The sequence below is a fragment of the Falco naumanni genome, chromosome 6, assembly GCF_017639655.2.
Source record: "Falco naumanni isolate bFalNau1 chromosome 6, bFalNau1.pat, whole genome shotgun sequence".
NCBI lineage: Eukaryota > Metazoa > Chordata > Aves > Falconiformes > Falconidae > Falco > Falco naumanni.
Genome location: NC_054059.1, coordinates 83,413,580 through 83,432,111, shown reverse-complemented (window position 1 = coordinate 83,432,111; position 18,532 = coordinate 83,413,580). Strand labels below are relative to the sequence as shown.

The following is an 18,532-nucleotide window of genomic DNA, read 5'->3' as shown; positions in this document are numbered from 1 at the left end:
AGGGATTTGAAGAGCCACATGTTATTGTCTATAATGCATACATAAACACATTAAATACCTAACATTTAACAATTGACATGAACAAGTTACTTGACAGAAGAGAAAAAGGGACTACAAGTTATCCTAATGAACCAAGCCAGGCTGTCATTATATGTCACCAACAAATGAATTCAAAGGAAGAAAAATCATATTAAAAACTGCAGATAGATTACCTTGCCCTGGAGATGAAGATTACTGCGGATGATGTCTCGTACTTCATCTTCAGTATCTTTCTGCCAATAAATTACAAATCATATAAAGTTAGGAATTAGAAGGTAATCATGAAAAGATATTGTTCATATAAATGTCAGCCTTAGGCTTAGTTCAGATGATGAATAAAACTGACAACGAGGATGAGTGAGGAGAATCTCAGTGGCAATACATCTTTTTGTATCATGCCAGAGCTAGCTATAATCCAAGCTCACAGGAACAAGTTCTGGACAGCATCATTTATATTTGTCCACAGTAACACATTAAATGCAAGTCAAAATTAAAATCACTAGTATAAACATATATACATACTTAAACCAAAGTTTGACCAAATGAAACCAATATCATGAACACAACCTTCTCTCATTTGGCTTCTATTTCTTTTGGAGATCTTTTACTCTATAAACATTTGATTCATCTGTTCAAAGGTCATATAACCCACTTGGCTGTATAAAGTATCAGATCTTGAGAAAGGAATATATTCCAAATTACAATCACATTATCGCACTGTGAGTATACTCCTAGAAGAATCACTTTTAAAACAGTCTATCCCTACAGAAATCATTGCATTCACATGAGAGTGATCAAAAGGAATTAGTTATGATACTGGGCACAGAAGTTAGGAAATATCCAGTTCTTATCTGCATTTCCAAATTCAAGCTACATAAGATATAACAAACACAATTTTGCATTAAAATGTAAGAGAGAGAAATAACTGTTTCAATTTAAGAATATTATCTCTCTTCATACACTGATCATTTAGAAAACAAGAATATTCAAACTGAAATCTTTATGCCCTGAAAATGAGAACAATATGCAGATTACTACCTACCATAGTCACCCATTGTGCCTTTATATAACAGAACTTTAGTCTTGATTATTTGTGTCATGCCATAAGAATGAGCATGGCGGGAAATACTCAAATAATTTCATTAGTGAAATACTTCTACCTTTTAGAAGGGCAAAAAAAAAGCACCTACCATACTGAATCGATTTTTGGCCAGTGCAATCAGCTCTTGGTCTCCAGGAGCACAAATGTTTAGACCTATGGGAAGCAATCTCTTCAGTGCTGCCACGATGAGAGAGGTCTGCATAGAGTACCGGTCACCTTTTCGCTTCATCTTCTTCCTCTCTTGGTCAGAAACTGCTGCCTGCAGCATAAAGCAAAGATGAACAAAAAAAATCCAACATTAGATAGAAGAATTGTACTGGCAACTTTGTATTTGCCTCTGGTTTGACAATTTCCTTACTACATAACACAGCTACAACTCTATCTGATGGAACTGCCATTATACCATTGTCAATATTTTGCACCATATCTTGATAGTCCACTGTGTTTCTCAAACAAATACTTTTTGATTCTCAACCCAGTGTTTTCAACAGGTATTATTAAAAAAAAAAAAAAAAAGTAAAACAGTGCTTCTGTGGAGTCTTCCTGTCTCCTTCCCTTCTGCAAATAGAAAAATATAAAAATCTTTACACTACCTTGGACATCTTGGATTTGGTGTCGCTGATAAGGAAAGACATGTTGTTGATTTCATTTTGTACTACAAAGTTCTGCTCTTCCCTTTTGAAATTCTGGAAATATATAGAAGACCTCAGTTAAAAGCACTTATGATATATGAGGAACCTTTCTAACAAACCTTAAATAAAAATATAAATTAACTAGAAATTTGTAAAATCTAAAAGATAAGACAAGGACAGAAGAAATTAATGGATGATCAGTAACCGACTTGTGTTCCAGCTCTATTTACATGACACAGCTCAGGGGGTTGTGTGTTTTGGATTTTTTCTGTTAGAAAGGAATGTTTATCTGGCTATGAAATAGCTATGAGAAAAATCTTACTCCTCCTTTAATCAATAAAAGTCGTCTGGGTTTTCCCTTACTCGTAAATCATTCATTCCATTTCCCCCCCCCCCCCCCCCCCCATTAAAAATCCCACTATAAACAGATACATAAGAAATTTTAAATGAAAGACTGAACTTATGAATACACAAGTAATGTGATGATCCAGTGTCTATCTACTGTGCAATGAGTTTCTGTGCACAGCAATGTTTATAATAAATTTTACAGTCAAATTCAGGCACAAGTACACAAATAATAAAGCATCTTGTTTCCCAAACTTGAGATAATTGAAATTATGGCAAAAAAGAAATTTAGTATAGACAATAGTCCATGCAGAGATCCAAATGCCTGGAAGTACTTAGTCTTTTCTGGGTTATTTCTTCTTTTTGTTCCCGTATTACATTAATCATGTTTTATTTTTATTTAAGCGCTATCAGTGATGGTGCCTGATTATTTCTTAATGCAGATGCCTTGGTTGATTATGGCATATGAACCAGAACAATCAGACTTGAGAACCAAGTGTAAATTTTGTAGAAGTGGAATTAAGAAGAAATCCTTAACTGGTAAATATGATAGTATCATCTAGGAAAAAAATACTTTATTCTGAGAATTGCTGGTAAGATATATTTGCTACATCCTTGGTCTTAGAATGCTTACTGACTTTCCTTCATTCAATCCAGCTATAGAGAGTCCTAAGCTTAATAATTGAATTATATAACTTTAACTTTTATTAAAGAAATACAAATCTATGCTACAACACAAATTAAGTGATTGTAAATAAAGCTGCACATTTCCTTAGGAAACCCTTGTTCTACTAGTCACATTGAAGACCTTTCCACAGGATTTTAACTGTAACTCTGCCAAGAGGCTCAATCAGTCAGACCATAAAAGTTAGGAAAATTGACTTTAATGAGAAAACTACTACTAATTTAGTAGCCATACATCTGATTACAAAAAGGCTTTGGGGTTGAAAATAACTGATTGGAGAAAAAAACGAGGTAAGGACACAGACCTCAATGAGCTTTACACATAAAAAAACCCCCCCAAAACACAACACCACCAAAAGCAAAAAAAAAAACCAACAAACAAACAAAACAAAACAAAAAAAACCAAAAAAAACCCAAACAAAAAAACCCAGAATTTATATGAAAAACATCTACATTTCTTGTTACTATGCTTCAAAACACTCACTAACTCCCCAAGCTACTCAGAAATTTCAAAAGTGTCAGAAAACTGAAAGTCATTAATACCTTCCCATCTGCAGTTTCACTTCTGGCATTAAGCATGCTTTCACAAACACAACCACTAAATAATTGATCTACCTACTAAGAAAGTTAATTGAAACAAGTATTTACCAAGGAATTACTTACATGCGACTTTGACCAGTAAATGAAGACCTCAGCCACCATGCGGAACAATTCTTCCGCTTCAGGATTGGGCTCTTTCAGCCATTTTGCCCTAAAATTTGTAGAAGGGTGGAAATGCGGATGATCCTCACTGACTTTATGGTTTGAAATCAGTTTTCAACATTTTACCAGGATACAAGCCAACAAAACCAAGCATGCATGCTTTTAATCCTTTCTGGTAGCAGTGGCTTTTTGATTTCCTCTTTCAAACCCCTTTAAATCCTTTTACATTAATCTCAGGTCTAATCCACAGCAGAGTTGGATTATACCTTTTTTGTTTGTTTGTTTTCTTCTTCAAAAGACCCCAGCTCCTCCTAAAAGTCACAAAGCATGAGGTTGCACAACTTCAAGACTGGCAGGCTGAGTAAAAGCTACTTTAACTCAGTGCTAGGCATATCAAGGGATAAGAGATGGTATCAGCAAACAGGAAGATGTTATGAGATTCATTGACCTATTCCTCTCCACATACCTGTTATAGTCCACAAATCTAATCAACAAAGGGTAGAAGGCATAGAGGTCCCGTGCCAAAGTGGTGAACTCATCTAGGATGAGCAGTTCAGCCTCCGACATGTCACCTCTGCCTTCTGCTCTTAGATGTTCTTCATCCGATACAACCACTGCTGCTTTTTTCTTTAGTTTATCCATCAGTGGCAGGAAGTGTGTCTTTAAGAGCTGTGGCTTCGCTTTGCTTATGATGGGCTGGGAAAACACTATTTAAGGCAATGAGCATTATAATATATACCTAGCCACAAAATACAATACAAACGTTTACCTTTCCCCTCTTTCTTGGATCTTATTCCTAGGCTACAGAGTAAAATCCTGCCCCCATTGAAATCAGCAGAAAATTTGCCAAGAATTAAATGTGGTCAGGATTTCACAGTCAACTCACTTTGTCACTATGAGGGCAGAAATTACAACCTCACAGACTAAGCCTGCAAGATCACAAAACTTGAAATACTTCTTTAACGGCATTCTGTCAACTTATTGATATATGCCTGCATGTTATTGAGTAATGTAGTTGGTTAATGGTATGTATGGGTGGATACACATATAGCTACATAGTGCACATACAAATTTTTGCAGCCACTGGCTCCTCTTTTTGAGCCTTGCTTTTTAGCTGGAGTGAATTAGAAGTGGAAAGCACACTCTAGCTATTTGCAAACCTACTAAAACAGCCTGCCTGTATTATGCACATTAGGACGCTGGAAGGTTTGTGTGTAAACAGAAGCGAGACTAATCCAACCATCCATCAACCAGCCATTTCAGACTTGTTACTGCATGCTTTTTGCAACTCCACTCATAAAAATGAATATGTAAATTAGCTTTTTTGGGGGGGCCTATTAGTGCAAAACTATTTGTAACCTATCCATTAGACTAACAAAGCATTTTAGCCAGTTACCACTTATCCTTCAAAAGATCAGGAAACCAGAATACTACCATGAACGAAATTCCTAGTAAAGTAAGTACTGAAAAGTCATGAGAAAGCCTAGCAGAAAAACTGAGTTCACAACACTAAAGTGACTTTTCCTTACAGAAGGAAATAAACATTGAGAAATAAACTGTTTTTAAATCAATTTAAGGTGTTATCACAATGAAGTTAATGTAAGGATTACTAAAATGACATATGTATTTCCATATTTCATTGTCATAGCTACATACAGCTTCAAAATAGTATTTTAAGGATCCAGCGCTCCTACAGAGTATCAAGGAACTCTGTAATGTCTGAAAATCAAAACTTGCTATATAATTAAAAGGGGCTAAATAACTATAGTCTTTAAATTCGATATACTGCAAAACATGTATATGCATATTCAGGGGGAAAAGAAATAGTCTAATGTACTTCCTTTATTACTATGAGATTAAAACATACTGCTTGCACTGTTCTTCCCTTATACTTAATATTTCTGGCTCATCAAGATCTGTATCATTTAAAAACATAAAAATTATTAGTGTTGATCTACTCCATCTTTAACAGAGAAACTACAAAGTAATTCAGAGTGTGTGTGTATATATATAAGTTCTGAATATGCACACACGCATGCTTGTTTATTTATTTATTTTACTTTTATATCTTACCTGCTAATCTCTTCATCCAGGCTCCTTCATCAATCCCAAGGTTGTTATAGATGATTTTCAATATGTTACCCAACAGAGTGTTCATGTGCTCTGACGTCAAGGCTGTGCAGCACATTTCAGCCTTGTCGGGGTTGTTTTCTGGCCCATGCTCCCACCAGTGTGACATGTAACTACACAGCATAGGCAGTATCACTTCCATGATATGTGGCATTTGTGTATAACGAATACCAGACTCTGCCAGTTCCACAATTTCTTCCATTAGCTTCATCAAAGAAGGAATATTTGGACAAACCTCTTCTACACTATTAGGCAAATTGAGAACTATTGAAAAAAGAAATAAATCAAAAAATCAATAAACTAAGTCATAGAGGGTAAATAATTCTTTTCAATTGCTATCCCATATGACTTTTGTTTTCTATTTACATTTATGCCCTTCTGATCCAAGGAAAAAAAACCCCAAACACAAAAATAGAAGCCAGGTACTTTCATACTGTTGAGCAGTAAACTGTTTATATTTAAACTTCAATAATATAACTTTCTTTTATAAAAATAATTCCTATATGGAAGCTTCAAGAATGTAATTATTATGGAATTAATTCAGAGAAATCAGATGCAGTTTGCTATATTCAAAATAAAAGCCCAAATTTCAGAATTTCTTCCAGCCTAAGCTTTGCGGTTGACGAAACAAATGGATACAATGAAACACCTCCTCAAAACATACCGGGTGAAACCTGGAATGTTAATAGAAGGGAAAAAAAATCATTGCCTGACATAATGAGTAGAGCAGATTCTGAGAAACTGACTTCTGGAGGTGAATTTCTGATTTTACATGTTTACTTTTCAAGTTATTTGAGTTATCAGTTCCTTCCTTGAAGAGGCCCTGCAATTGCCTTTGGTTTTGGAAGCACTTTCTTTCATGTACAAATAAAATCTGTAAGCACCATTATTAACTCTTGAATATCCTGACATACACACACAATGAGGTATACAGATATCTGTATGTTGAAAATTAAGCCTGCAATTTGCGATTCCAAATGTTTGTATCAACATAGCCTATGATTAGTCATTTTCTGAAAGCTGTCTCTTCTTCTATTCAGACCCAAATACATTTTACATAGCCATCCCTGAGTCTCCATCAAGCTTAATGAGATTTTGGAAAATGAATTCAAATTTCTGTTAAAAATCAATGAAGATACAAGATGATTGTCTTTCTAGATGTATTAAAAAAGCTAGAGTACATATAGTAAGTAAACATGGCTGTTGATACCTTCAAAATAAGATACTACAGCTCTTTGAAGAATAAATCTGGCATGCTTCCTTTCTTAAAACTAAAGATGGTGTTATAAAATGGATGCCATCATAAATTGGCATCTTCTATACTGTCATCCATACATATCCATGACATCATTTGTACTCTAGTACAAATGTAGAGTTTCTACAGTTCTACTGCAACTTCTATTTACCGTAGAAACAATTAGGGCATATGACCTTATTCCACAGCTATGTTTTAGCATAAGAAACATCAAGAGTTGCAGAATGGAACAAAAAGGTAAATGCAAACTAAGCACACATAATGTTACTGGAAAGTATCTGTACTGTCTTGTATTTCCAACAAAGAAAAAATAATTTACATACTACTCTGCAGTATATTTACTTTCTAGTAGTATATTATTAATACATATTTCTAAGAGTACATTATTAATAGTATATTAATACAGGAAAAGGTATTTTGTTTCAGTTGCAATCCTGTATGTTTTAAGGAGCCAATATTGCATAAGATAACTAAGGAACTAGTTACTGATCAGAATACATAATTTTATCATCAAATATACATTATGTGAGATATTAAAAATGTGCAAAGCCCCTTCAATAACTTGATTCCAAAGCAGTATTTTAAGAATGGTATCTCAAACCAAAACCATCAGTATCTTTAGAAACATGAAATAATTTGGTTTACCAATTATTTGTTAAATAATTACTTAGACTTAGCCCATTGATTTAGGAAAGAAGCACGAGCAAGAGATGACAAGAGAGTTATTGCATATAAAATGCATGCCGAAACACATGTATTAAGGCAAGCAGCACTTATTGTGAAATTTTGTTTTCATAACCATCATGTGAGTTTCTGGAAATACCTGCTCTGTCTCTCGCATTCTTGGTATTGTAAATTGAGTAGATATTATGTTTGTTCAAATGAGTTTCCAAAAAAGCCACTGGAAATGCACCCGAGAAAGCAGCCAAGCATTCTCCCAGTGCTGATCGTTGCCTGTGAATTAACAAACACTGTTATGTACACACATCTTTGATGACTGAATACTCCTCAGGGTAGTTGTATACTAGCCTTATTTTTATTCTAAGATGAGCTCATCTCAAAGAGATAAGCCACAATATTACTAGGGTCACCAACACAAGAATAGATAATACAAACTGAAATCCAGCAATGTTCTGCTAATATACAAACGAAACGTTATGATACACAATGTCAAAGGTGGCTTATTTAGCTGAGAGCCAGTGAGGAACATTTAGGGAAAACCTGAAGTCATCATAACAATGCTTTCTGTTCTATTACTTTCCTCTCAGCTTTACTGACTTTATAATTTCTACTATTAAGAAAGAGCTGCTGAACAGACCAAGAGACCAAATACAACTATCATTTTATTTGAGTGATATACTTTCTTTTTTGTGAGAAACAGCAATAATCAGACCTTGGTCTAGCATGAAAGCTCTTCAGAGAGCCAAAAATTGCTTCTACTGATCAATAACTCTGAAAGTTTTGCACAAAAACCTTGTTCTAATTTCTTCAAATATATGACAACATTTATTTGATAATCAAAATTCCTTTTGTGGGTCAAAACTGCAAAAAGCCTGTCTCTAGGAAGAAGTGAGTGATCCCTTGTCACTTCACTCGGGTTTTTCAGGGGACATTTAAAACTATTCTTCCTGATTTCTAATTCAGCTGATCAGAGCAGATTTTTGACATGTGAGAAATCCTTAGCTGCTGAAGCTGAGCCATACAGATGACCGAAATCCAGAAGTCCCATGAACTTCCAAGCAAAAAAAGAATGCTTCCAAACTAATTTAACAAAATTAATCTTTAGTCAATATTAGTATCTTATTTTAGGAACTTAATATTTTCTAGATCTAACTCATTAAACTTGATTTTGTTAAATCTAACTTCATTTCCATTTTTATCCTGTTTGCTCCTTCTTCCTTTTTTTCCTTTTCATTAGATCTTCATAAGCAAAGCATACATCCATCACATGCACCTACAAAGAGCATGCTACGTGCTTTTCACTGGTAACGGTTGCAGACAACCATACACACAATTGTCACCTATGCTGACGTATTTCGTCTTAATGAACCCCACATCATTTATTTGCCGAATACCAAAACCAAGTAATTTTACATCCATTATGTGATAATGAAACCTGGTTTTCCACAGATGTGTGTTTTGTTACCTATAAACTTTGGACCCACCTTTCTTCATAACGCTTCCTATGATACTGCCACCAAGTGAGCAGGGGTATGTCATGGTGCTGGTCTGGAGTTATGCACAGCTTGATTTGCTAGACAGCGGACAGATATTGGAATGTCCTAGATTACTGCCAATATCTGCAATGTATAAGTTCTGTTTAGCCTTCCCTCAGAACAGTGCTAGTCACTATAGGACACCTATTCAGTTTTAAGTACTGACCTATCTAGGTCTCTTTTTTGGCTGAATATGGTTTACGCAGACCAAATATAACTTGGAGAGAGGTTAGCAGATACACAGATGCACAAAAAAGCAATTAGAAAGCCTCATTTCCCGGGGTAATTGAGCTAGAGAAGAAGTAGTATTGTATGAGTGACAAAATAAACTAAATTTACAGTAATAAAGAAATATACATCACAATTAAGCAATATATAAGGAAGAATTATAACAATAGCTGAGCTGAATGACATGTTTTTACAACTCCTCAGCTGAACCTCAAATTAAGTGATATTTATTGTAAAGTCAGATAACTTTGTGATTTTTGTTTTAATTATGAAATATATTTAGATAAACAGTGCAACATTTTAAGTGTATTATAATAAATGCAGCTGCATTCCACTTAACAGCTGAGCACCTTTTCCTCTCAAGATATCTTTCCAAACCAATCTTTTCCTATATTCATTTCTGGACTGCATATTCATGAAGCTAAATATAAACACATATATTAAAAATAGAGGAACACTTTTTCTTCTTACCGCTCTACATAGATACTCTTACTGGTTCCTAGAGCATATAAACTGGCCAATATTCTGTAACAGGAGACCTGAACATCTTCCACTAAAGAAAATGAGAAAAAGATAGGTATAAAGAGATTTTTCTTAGCAATACATTTCTGTATAATTAAAATGTATTTCTTTTGACAACTGAATTAATAAGAAGTTATATTATAATTAATAATAAGAATAAGCTATCAAAGGAAATCCACATAAATCGCATTCTAAATAGAAAAAGCCTTCTGACCACCGAGTGCCATAGTTTTTACTCAAAACTTCCATTTACTTCAACACTAAGTTACCAGCTAAGACAGTAAACACATTTCACTAGTGCACTAACTTTCTGAAATCAATGGCATACCAGCTCTTTGCCAAAAACATCTAATTGCACAACCTGATAATTATTAATTTAATAACTATTATAAATGTGTGCCAATGAATCTTTTCTAGTTTGTTTGTAGCACTTAAAGTATTATGCCAAATCAAATTAAGTGCTGAAAGTGAAAAAAAAAATATTAGAGAACAAATTGATTTACAAATGTAACACCATTGTATAAAATATATTACAAAAGAAGGGCAATCCTGTTTAAACAGATATCTCATTCTTTTAATCACAATTTCTATCTTTTTTAAATTTAGACACAGAGACCAGGTAATAGCATATACCTAATAACAATCAAAGGATTAAAAAAATAAATAATCCCTTGGTTCCTGTGAATACTTCAACAAAGAATGTTTTGAAATTATCAAATGTTTCAGTCATAAAAATGTGAAAATAACATCTATTTGAAAAAAATGCTTTTCGGACATAATCTGCAGTAATACTGTAACAACAGTCTAAGTACCATCAAGAAGGACAACACTCCCATTCTTTCCATATATTTTTTCTATTCTCCTCCACAGTTTAAATATCTTCCCCCAGTATGCCTTGAAATGTTGGGAGTCATATACAAGAAGACTTAATGAGCTGGGAGAGCCAACAAGATAGTGCATCAAAGCTACACAGCCTGGGTCTTTACTATACTATGATTTTAGTTTGGATCATCCTGAAGTTGAGTATTTTTATGTGATAAGAGTAAGCTTGGGTATAGTGACCCATACGTGTACATGACCACACCACGGAGTACTCTGTATGTGTAGTTATACTCTTAGGTACAAGTACCAGGTCAAGATGCTTGTGATCCGAGTCATTGGATTATCTTATTCTTAACAAGACGTAAAGAGAACCTGTGTGTAAGAAAAATTAGCCTTTCCAACTATGCTCTAGACAAAATAAGTTGGTACAATTTAAATTAATTATTCTTTCTCAGTTTATGAATCCTAAATTGGGTGTTCAACACCAGTGTGATTTATGCAGAATAGCTGGTTAAAAATACCAAATGAAGTGATGAGGTATCCATGGCTAATTAAGTTCCAAAAAAGCAGAATACCAGAGATCAAAAATTATACAGGGCATAAACATGTTGATGTCTGACAAAGTGGTTTATGATGAACATGCGATGTACATGAACCCCATCGATGACTTTTTCTGGCATCTTTCCAAAGACTCCTGAATTTTACAGAAATAATTTAATGAGAAAAGCAAATGTTTATATCTCATAACATCCAAATCCATTAATACAACTCCAAATTTTCAAAAACAGTTATCTTAATGTTGTTTTAAATAATTTTTCCAGATTCTGAAAAGAGAACAAAAATATAATTTGATATTCTTTTCTTTCAGGTCCTTCTCTCATTTATTTCCATAATGGAGTTAGCTATACAGAGGAAAGTGCCTCCTTTAGTGCAGCCTGGACAGCAGAATACCTGTAGAGTTCCTAAAATATATAACATTAAAGTTTTTTTTTTGCAGACTGCAAAATCTCGTCTTGCAGAGACGGGGTTTGGGAAAATTAATGATACCAAATGTGCCATATACTGAATATAAAATTTCTGTAGAGATTCTAAGTCTCACACATAATCCGTTCTCCAGTGCCTGAATTCATCAGGAGCTCCTTTCATTGTTCCTGAGGACCTTAGATGCACCCACCCAAATCCACTGCTAAATAAAACTGAGCCAAAGTGCGTGAATGATGGAAAAACATCATTCTGATAGTATAACCTCATTTATAGACAGAGCAAAAATCAACGTATACAAAGTAACTTTTCACACACAAAGTCACAGTAAATCTATGGTAAAGTTATCAGCCTGAGCCTTCTGACTGTCTAACCACAGCCACATCTGCTTTAATATTTACATGAAGTCCACCAAAACCCACAGGCTGTTCTAGGATGATTACAACAAATGTTTGATTAAATCAATCACAATTTCATCAAATGACATAGGATTTGTCCTTCTCTAATAGAACTGAGAGTCTAGTAATGCTTACTACATAACACTATAGATATTTTAGTGGCATGGCACTTGTAAATAATACATACATATCAAATCTTCCCCAAACTGGTGCTGTCCAATATGCTCAAATAATGAAGATAGCACTGGCAGGAGAGCAACTGTGGTATAATTAATGATTTGGGTAACTCCCTTTGGCTGGTTTCTGCTGTGTGTAAACTGGCCTTGCTTAAGATTTTCCATTGTTTTCTCCAGATCCTCAGCAGCATTGTCCAAAAATGCTCTCAATGCTATCTTAACAGATTCCAGACCAGTTTTCATCACAGTCCTGTATATGGCATGCAAAAAGAATGAAAAAAGAATATTCCATTAGACAAGCATGGAATAAAGCCTAGTCTTGGCTTATATGAAACCGATAATAAAGATCTGAAGAAAAATCTTCCATCTTTTGATATTGCAAAACCTCACAGCAGAACATCCTACTGAAAAAACATTCCATAGATATCCTGCAGAACACAAAGCTATGTCATCTGGTTTCACATGGAGAAAATAAAGTCCTTTAAAGTTTATAATTTAAATGATTCATTTGCCTTAAGAGGGGAAAAAAAAAACCTAACAAAAAAGAAGAAGAATGAGTAAGTCTGCAATTTATGACTCTGGGAAGAGAAGAACTATCTCAAGCTAGAACTCAGAAAATCTTCTCAACAATGACAGTCATATTTCTACCTCCAGAATAAAGGCATCATAAAGAACTTAGTGAAAACAAGCAAATATTTTTAAAATTAAATAAATAAATAAATAAATAAATGCATTGATTACATAACTATAACACCATAATCAGTTATGTAATGATATAATCCAGAAGAATTATTACCTTATTTAACTAGCTTAGTTACAGAGATCCCTTGTTTAAGGAATGTATCCATCTAGGCTACTCACATGTGAAATAAATCCAGATGAAATTATTTTTTAAGTTCAGTAACAGTCCAGTTTGTTCATTTGTTTGTTTTAAAGAGTAAATATATACAGTTTCAATGGCAGTATTTTCAAACTTCCGTGTAACCTCCATTAATCCCATAATCCCTGTCTGGAGCTATTTTTACATCTCTACCAAGAGCTGAATTGTTAATTTCCACCTGAATCTGTATTCCATCTGTATGATTGCATAGAACATGGACAATTTATAAAAAAAAACCCCAAAATACTGCAACCCAAAGGACTACCATGCAACAGCTGAGCCATATTAATGATCATGACTCTATCCCATAGCAAATGGAGAGGAAAATTTGTTCATTTAAGCTACTGCACAGACACTGACCAAAAGAGCTCTCTGCATGTAATCCAGTCAGTTCTCTGATGGTAAATGCAAAGTGAAAAAAGTTATCTTAAATTATCATGGAAGTAGTTTAAACTCTCATGTTTTGTTTCACAATGGCAAAGATCTAAAAGTCAACTATCAGCCACAGGTAGTTGACCATACACTTAATGAAAAGCAACACATAACCCTCCAATATTCCAAGACTGTCTCATCCATAAACCTCACAATGGCTCAAGCAGCTCAATTTAACTTAAAAGTACCACTGAATTCGATGTAAAAGGGTTTTTTTTGTTCAAATTAGAACCTGAATTAACTTTGCAATGAAGACACTCAGAGGCAGATTTACTGCACTCCATGTGCATTTAATTCCTGAATTTTTTGATTAAACAGTACATACAAAAGAATAAAATATATCTAATATTATTGTGCTTTGGGGATGGTTACACAATTAAAACCAGATGAGCCTACAGTCAGTAGCTTCTAGACACCATTGATCAAACTGAAGTTGAAAGTGTAAACTACAAATATTGTCCTGCCAAACCCTAGTAGTTAACTAGTAATTAACCTACTTTGCAATGGGAATTCTTTTCAATACTATAATTTCTTGAGTTTTGAAAATCTGTAGCCTTACACAGGTAGCCCGAATCCGACTGCACATTATTTTCTTAAGTGATTTCCTTTGTACTTTAGAAAATATATTCAGTATTACCTCGCATCCAAGGTCTGGCCCAGTATGTGAAGACAGTTGACTATGGACGTTGCATCATTTCCTAAACAGGGAGGAAAATTATCCACCAATTAAGCTGAGCATACTGTATAACACACCTACATTCTGCTAACACTATCTCTGGTTTTAATGAAAGAGTAAATGCCATAGCAGAAGAGCAATTGAACTTCTGCATAATTTTAACATTCGAGTTAAAAAACATGCAGTTGTCTTAGCCTTGTTTACACAAATGCAGTAACTAGAGGCAGTAAAGCATCTCTCATCAAATAGCTGAGGCAGTCAAGATGGAAGCACTTAAATGTGGGGTTAATTAGAGCTGCAGCGTATTGTCTGATTTTCATTTAAGTTCTATAAATTTTACTTTAATTGTTTAAAGTTTATCATTTATCTTCCCCCTCTCAGTAACATAAAAGCCGTTCACTTTCACAAGCTGCTATTGCAGGAAGACAACTTTTACATAAAATGTCATCAAAAAGGTTAGCTCCCTGGTGGTACCAATAGGCTGCAGCCATTCATAGCATGATCCGGTGTGGCCCACATAAGTAACAGTCTCTGACATAATATGCATCTCCCACAGTCAATTATTTTTTCAAACTTGTGTATGTAAAAAGAGAACTTACACACAATATGCCTTGTAACATATATACATCCCAAGACGTTGCCATGTATAAGCCACTTCTAACTTCACTTTTTAAGTCCAGAACAGATTGAGGCTACACAAATTAGACCCACAGCTTATTTCTCTACTTATTTATTTTAAAAAATCTACATCTCTGCAAAAATGAACACACCTATGCATCTTTTCATCTTCTCTATATTTAAAGTTTCTCAATTAAAAAAAAAAAAGAAATACATTGAATGTTTAAGATAAGATAGATTTCTGAAAATACTTTAATCTGCGTACAGTGTACTATACTTTCTCACTGGTGGTTGTTTCACTTGAAAATATAGGCAAACATTCAACTAAAATTGGTAACTGTTTCAGTGAAATAGAGATTTTAAAAGATAAACTGCAAGGAAGGAGTGGGAGGTTTATTGCAGCACTGACAATGTTGTTCTGTGCTATCAAAATAGGAGGCACGGCTGTGGTGTACATCCACAACAGATGAAACAAACCTAACTACAGCTTCCACGGCTGCCCATAGCTCTTTGCCCATAGTGAGCTCTTTGCACCAGCAGTCTTGCAACAATGCAGCCAGCAGATGAGAGGACATTTAGGTGGCTTAAAATAATCCTACCAAAAAAAAACAACACCCTAATGATTAAGGGGTTTTGTCAGCTCCTATTTTTATCCCGTACTATTTTACTGCTCTGGTGATATGAATGCCAGTGCTGACGAAGAAGAGGTTTCAGGACTGTGCTGATGACAGCAGGGATGGAGGGAAGTGCTCAAAGCAACCCAGACTTAAGACTGTGGATTAGACTGTCATGAAATAGTATCTTAACAATCATCATGCATGCATTTATACACTGCATGCTATAGTGGACAATAGAGATGATTACTCTAGTTCCCTGAAAATTTACATTGTCAGTCTATTTACACTATGTAGGCATATTTCAAGAGCCATATATTTCTCAGGAATCAGGTACTTTCTATGCTGCAAACAGATGGAAGGAGCAGAAATTCATCTAGTTATTCTGAAAACCAGACAAGCTTTAGGCACGTCACTGCAGCAGATATTGCAGTGTGGTTGGTTCCACAGACTGGGGTACCAGAGCAGAATTCAGTGATGACGATAAATGCAGCCCCCTTCAATCTAAACTGATTGACATATTAGAGTTTATCCATGTAACACTAAAAAGAGACTTTCAAAATTATCATGAAACTTATTTTCTGAAATATCTCCTGTAGACAGGTTTTGTTACAGAATCTTAGAAAATGCAGCTTCCAACAAAAGACTGGTTGGAAATTCTGTGTCTTGCTTTTCTTCAATGTCATGAATATAGCTGTTTTCACTGTTTCTAAAACAAAAGCCCACAAAACCGAGTATTTTTTTATACTTTACATTAAAATATCACAGTTAAAACTCAAAATAATCCTTTTAAATTGAACATTGCAAGAATCAGTTTGCTTCCCACCTGAGGTCAGAAGCCAATTTCAGAAGGACATATTTATTTTTTTAAACTGAGTTATTAAACCTAAAATAAGGGATTTCTAATAAACCTAGTTTTATTACTATAGCAAATACTTCACAGTGTATATATGTATCTTCATTAAATCAAAAATATTCTTTTTTATTAAGTACAATTCAATAGGATAAAAACTGAAACAAGAGCTGTTCCTTAAAGGAACTCTTCACACAATTCAAAACAATATATTGAGGCTGGACATATGCAAACACTAAACCACATGGATTCAAGAGGTTTTAAGGCTAAAAGCATCCCAGGAGCTAGTATAAATATTAGGATGATGGTTGGATCACCATTCAGCAGGTATTACAAATGCAGCTGATCCCATGAACTATGCAACTGAGTTTGTTTAATAATCTGAGGTTCAGTCTTACATACTTTAGAAAGAAAGCTGTATTATTATATCAGGAGGGAAGAAATGTTGCTGTATTGTGAAAGTGCTATGGATATTGATCCCAGAATGCTTCACTGGAAGGACACTTACAAATTCAGGATGGCATTAGGCAGAGGAAGCCTTCTGTTTCTTTTTAGGAATCCCTCTGAATAATTTATCTAAATTCTCAAAAATGAGTGAGCAAAACCAGGCCTTTCTTATCTGATGTCTTACCCAGCTAATTTGTGTTTCAGATTACATGGCTCTATATTACCGACATGAAGATTTTTTTAAAAAAATTACTTACATACTTATATAGAAAGAATGCCTTACTGGAGATTAAACAACATTAAAAGTGAATCAAACTAGCCATATAAATTTGTTTTTTAAACTGAGAAAATATAAATTCAAATGCTCAATTCACCAAAATTTTTCACTAAATATTTTCAAATTCAACCCACTAACAATAAATCAATACAGTCTTACTTGATGCACAGCTACAGCTCTCAAACAGTAAATTATTAGAGTCAAAATTTACTTTCACAGTGTAAAGAAAGAATAATTCCATGATGGATTGCAATTCCATAATCTTAGTGACACTCTTAGGTATCAAATGCAATTAACTGTTTAAGTTCACTCTGGAAGACTTGCATGCTTAATTTCACATTTTATCAAGACTTCTATATACAGCTTAAGCTACGTGACTTTTACTAATGAATTTCATACCTGCAGCTGTAACTTCAGAAGTGCCATTCAAATTCACAATAATATAAAACACCTATATAGCAAAACTATATAGCATTTTACTATCTGTTATAGTAAACTCCCCACTATCCACAAAGGTTATTATCAAGCAACTCTTTCTCACTCAAGATTCCTCCAAAACACACCAATAACTTTCTAGGGCCCAGCTCATGAGCATGCTCCCCCTCCTCTACACAGACCTTGTCTTTGCTGGACTAAGTACAATTCTTTTGATCTGGTTTTCTACCACGTAATTCACTGTCAAGGTAAGGCAGACTGTAAGGTGACTTTGACTCGAGTTTGTAGGTCCACAATAAATGACCGTGCTCCAGAGTCTTATGGTGACCTTGTCGTAGCTCATGGAAAAGCTACAGTACACTTCTGTGTTGGTATAAAGATTTTATATTCTGTTAGTTACTGTACACTAGGAAAAGAGTCAAAAACCAAACTGTAGCCATGGCGAACACTCATCCGATCCCATCTGACCTATCTCCTTCTATCTCTTGAACCAAGCCAAACCACAAGAAATAAGAAAGCTGAGATGTGGAATAGAAAAGATCTTTTCTTTAGTACTGAAGAAAGTTACCTTGACTTAGATTTTTAACTTTAACTGTTACTCCTTTTAGAAGAAAAAGTCAGAAAAACAATTTCACACAATAAAAAATAAAATTTTCAAAATTTTAATAGTATACCTGAGCTAGTTCACTCTTTGAAGAAACAACCTAGGGTATAAACCAGAGCTTATGTGTAAATTTGTGACATACTCCACCCTTCAGAAAAAGCTGCAACAATGTCACATAGCTGCAGAAATAACTCCATTCCTCCTATGATCTTTTGACTTTACAGGCAAATCCACTCAGCTCATCCCAAAGCATGTTTAAAAGCTATATCCCAAAAATAACTTCTGATCTTTCTTTTCAATTTAAAGGTTTTCATGACGGTCTGTAAGCTTTTTAAACACCACACTGGTGCAGCATGCGAGTTCCTTCCCTTCAAATTGAATGAAATATGCAGGAATTAAGTTAGATGCATGTTATCTTAATCAAATCCTATTTTGCTAGATAATTAGCCAATTAGGTATGTTCA

The 18,532-nt window shown here is 34.4% G+C and overlaps 1 protein-coding gene across 10 annotated transcripts in view; it reads right to left on the bottom strand.

Moving 5' to 3' along the window:
* RYR2 (ryanodine receptor 2) overlaps positions 1-18,532 on the bottom strand; it is a 435,368-nt gene that overhangs the window by 81,963 nt on the left and 334,873 nt on the right. For all 10 annotated transcript variants that reach the window (XM_040597875.1, XM_040597877.1, XM_040597881.1 and 7 more), the window contains 10 exons: positions 14,182-14,242; positions 12,244-12,482; positions 9,805-9,886; positions 7,713-7,843; positions 5,578-5,898; positions 3,971-4,211; positions 3,466-3,553; positions 1,735-1,827; positions 1,230-1,400; positions 213-272 (listed from right to left, as the gene is read on the bottom strand). In XM_040597875.1, the coding sequence (XP_040453809.1) occupies positions 213-272; positions 1,230-1,400; positions 1,735-1,827; positions 3,466-3,553; positions 3,971-4,211; positions 5,578-5,898; positions 7,713-7,843; positions 9,805-9,886; positions 12,244-12,482; positions 14,182-14,242 (1,487 nt within the window). The remainder of the gene's footprint in view (positions 1-212; positions 273-1,229; positions 1,401-1,734; positions 1,828-3,465; positions 3,554-3,970; positions 4,212-5,577; positions 5,899-7,712; positions 7,844-9,804; positions 9,887-12,243; positions 12,483-14,181; positions 14,243-18,532) is intronic.